General features: G+C 38.0%; 1 protein-coding gene across 1 annotated transcript; it reads left to right on the top strand.

Moving 5' to 3' along the window:
• The first annotated feature begins 1342 nt into the window (after positions 1-1342).
• Positions 1343-2488, top strand: LOC122306550 (receptor-like protein 43). The gene has a single exon (XM_043118974.1). It carries the CDS (start codon positions 1343-1345, stop codon positions 2486-2488), a length of 1146 nt encoding a protein of 381 aa, XP_042974908.1.
• Positions 2489-3125: the final 637 nt, after the last annotated feature.

Below are 3125 nucleotides of genomic sequence, written 5' to 3'. Positions count from 1 at the left end.
TTGGCTCATATATATTCTGGAAATCAATTATTTTAAAAAGCATTGCAGTTGAAAAAAAAAAAAAAAAAAAGAGCCATACGCTATCTTGACATTCACGGCCACGTTAGCAGCATGTGGGATAATTAGACGCGTTAGTGAAGCAATTTTCCTATATTTTCTACAATAATTGAAAGGATCATGGTATTCGTCATTCACGTACATCTTGGGCAAAAGAGAATTATCTGTTTTCTTCTTCTTCTTGTTTTGGGTCTATAAAGTTAAGCTCCTCGCTCTTTCCTCTATCTACAAACATAGTGCAAGACATTTTAAAAAGTTATGGATATCTATTCGTATCATGAGTTGATTATATTCGTGCAATTGCTTTTACCTTTGATCGCATGCCTCCTTCTCTTACTCCCTCGCTCTTTGTCTTATAATTATCTGCCTCCGCTTTGCCATCAGGAAGAGAGGATAGCTCTAATGCAATTCAAGGAAAGTTTTATCAGAAAAAATGATTCTCTGTGCGAATACACTGAGCGGAATCATCCAGCTGAGGTTGCATCATGGAGAATAGATGGAAATAATACCAATTGTTGTGTATGGGATGGGGTTGAATGCAACGAAGACACGGGTCATGTCATCTTCCTCAACCTTTCGAGCAGTTGTCTCTATGGTTCTATCACCTCCAACAATAGTCTCTTTCGCCTTCATCATCTTCAAAACCTTACACTTGCTTATAATAACTTCAATCTCCCAAATCCCGTCTGAGATTGCTAATCTTTCAAGTCTAATACATCTCTACCTCTCCCACTCCAACTTTTCAGGACAAATCCCCTCTGAAATTCAATACCTATCCAAGTTATCTACTCTTTAGTTGGATTCTTTTTATCCTTATTTATATACCAAAAGTCTAACAAGTTTAGTGCAAAATTTAACCAACCTTGAAAGGCTTGTGTTGTGTGATATCAACATATCTTCCACTGTACATGAAAGCCTGGCAAATTTATCTTCTTTAAAGGTTCTAGATCTGATTAGATGTGGACTGTACGGGCGATTCCCTACCAGAATTTTTCAGCTACCACACTTACAGGAGCTATTTGTAGTAGGCGATAAAGATCTCACTGGTCATTTGCCCGAATTTCACACAAACTCTCCTCTCGAGTATTTATTTCTTCGCGACACAAATTTCTCTAGTGATCTACCTGCTTCAATTGGAAACCTAAATTCCTTAATTGTCTTCTCAATTGGCAATTGTAGTTTTTCAGGAACTATCCCGAATTCGTTCAGTAACCTTACCCAACTCACTTGGCTAGAGCTTTCACAAAACTCATTCACTGGAGGAATTTCACCATTTCTTTGCAATATGAGTTCACCTAAAATGCTTGATTTGTCCTATAACCATTTGAGTGGCATGATTCATCCGTGTTTTGGCAACTTGAATCAAACATCTTTGTTAGTGCTAAGACTACAAAACAACAACTTTGGCGGCACCATCCCAAAAACATGGGCAAAAGGATGCCTCCTAAGGATGCTGGACTTAAGTCAAAACCAGTTACAGGGTCATTTTCCAAGATCTTTGGCCAACTGTACTGAGCTTGAGTATCTTCATGTTGGCCACAATCAAATCAATGATACCTATCCCTTTTGGTTGGGAACTCTTCAACAGTTGCAGATTCTTGTTCTACATTCTAATGGCTTCCACGGTGCAATAAGGAGTCTAGAAACAAATTACACATTTCCCAACTTGCATATCATTGACCTCTCTCACAACCATTTGTCTGGAAATCTGCCTACAGGATACTTTGCACAATGGGATGCCATGAAATCCATTGGTGTAAAGAATTTATATTACCTGGGGGACCAGGTCTACTATTCAATTACAATGATGATCAAAAGTGTGGAGTTGGAGTATAAGCGGATCCATAATGACCTCAAAGTCATAGATTTCTCGTGCAATAGGTTCGAAGGAGAAATCCCAAAACAAGTGGGGAATCTAAAAGGACTTCACGTGCTGAACCTCTCAAATAATGCTTTCACTGGTCATATTCCATCATCCTTTGTGAACTTGACACAACTAGAATCATTAGACCTTTCTCAAAACAAGTTGTTTGGAGAGATACCTCCTGAATTAGTCCAGCTTAATTTCCTTTCAATGTTTAATGTGTCGCATAACTCCCTCACTGGACCTATACCACACGGGCAACAGTTTGAAACATTTGAAAATACTTCATTCAAAGATAATAGAGGACTGTGTGGAAGGCCATTGTCCAAAATCTGTGGAGATTCTGACATTTCAACACCTCCACCTTCAACCAACTTTGAAGAGAATCAGGGTCCAAATTTTTTCTTTGAATTTGGTTGGAAAGTAGTTGTGATGGGATATGGATGTGGATTCGTATTTGGAGTTGTTATCGGGCACATTGTGACAACTAGAAAGCCAGATTTGGTTTTCAATATTTTTGGCAAGAAGCAACACCAAACTCGAATAAAGGTGAATCATAGGAAGTAGTAAATGAATCTTAGTTAAGTAATGTGTTGTCTTTTTTTTTGTTAAGTGTCATTTATACTTCTAGTATTATTGTATCTCAATGGATGGAATTGGTAGTCGATCTACACAAAGGTCAACTACTGGATGAGCAATTGCTTGATAGATGAGGATTGTACACGCCTATAAAATGTGTGAATGTAGTTAGCAATATTCAGAGTTATTCTTTGGTGAAAGTTTTCAAAATCATGATGGTGAATGCAATCATTTCAGTTAGCAAGTAGCTTGATAGATGAGGATTGCACACGCCTATAAATCATTTCAGGCAGCATTGTACACGCCTTGTGGATCCACTTTGGCATCAACGTGAAACTTGATCTAGTTAGATGTGAATACTCGTGCCTAAAGAAGAAAGAAACAACCCAAGTGTATGATAGAAGGTCTAAACGGAAAAGAGAAGAATCAAATATTGCTCTATTTTTCATTGATGCTTAGTACACGGAGTGACTACATTTTATTGGCGTATAGCCATAACAGAATGTACCCAAATATATGCTAGCTCACCTTTTCTGTTAGATGAGTAGTGCTAGCGCATAGCAGTAGCAGATGTTGCTCCTCTCTTAACAGTGCGTACGATTTCCTATTCTTGCAGTTTTGATCA

The sequence above is a fragment of the Carya illinoinensis genome, chromosome 4 (genome assembly GCF_018687715.1).
Source record: "Carya illinoinensis cultivar Pawnee chromosome 4, C.illinoinensisPawnee_v1, whole genome shotgun sequence".
NCBI lineage: Eukaryota > Viridiplantae > Streptophyta > Magnoliopsida > Fagales > Juglandaceae > Carya > Carya illinoinensis.
Note: the sequence above shows the minus strand (reverse complement) of the source record. Positions and strands in the feature narration are given on the sequence as shown.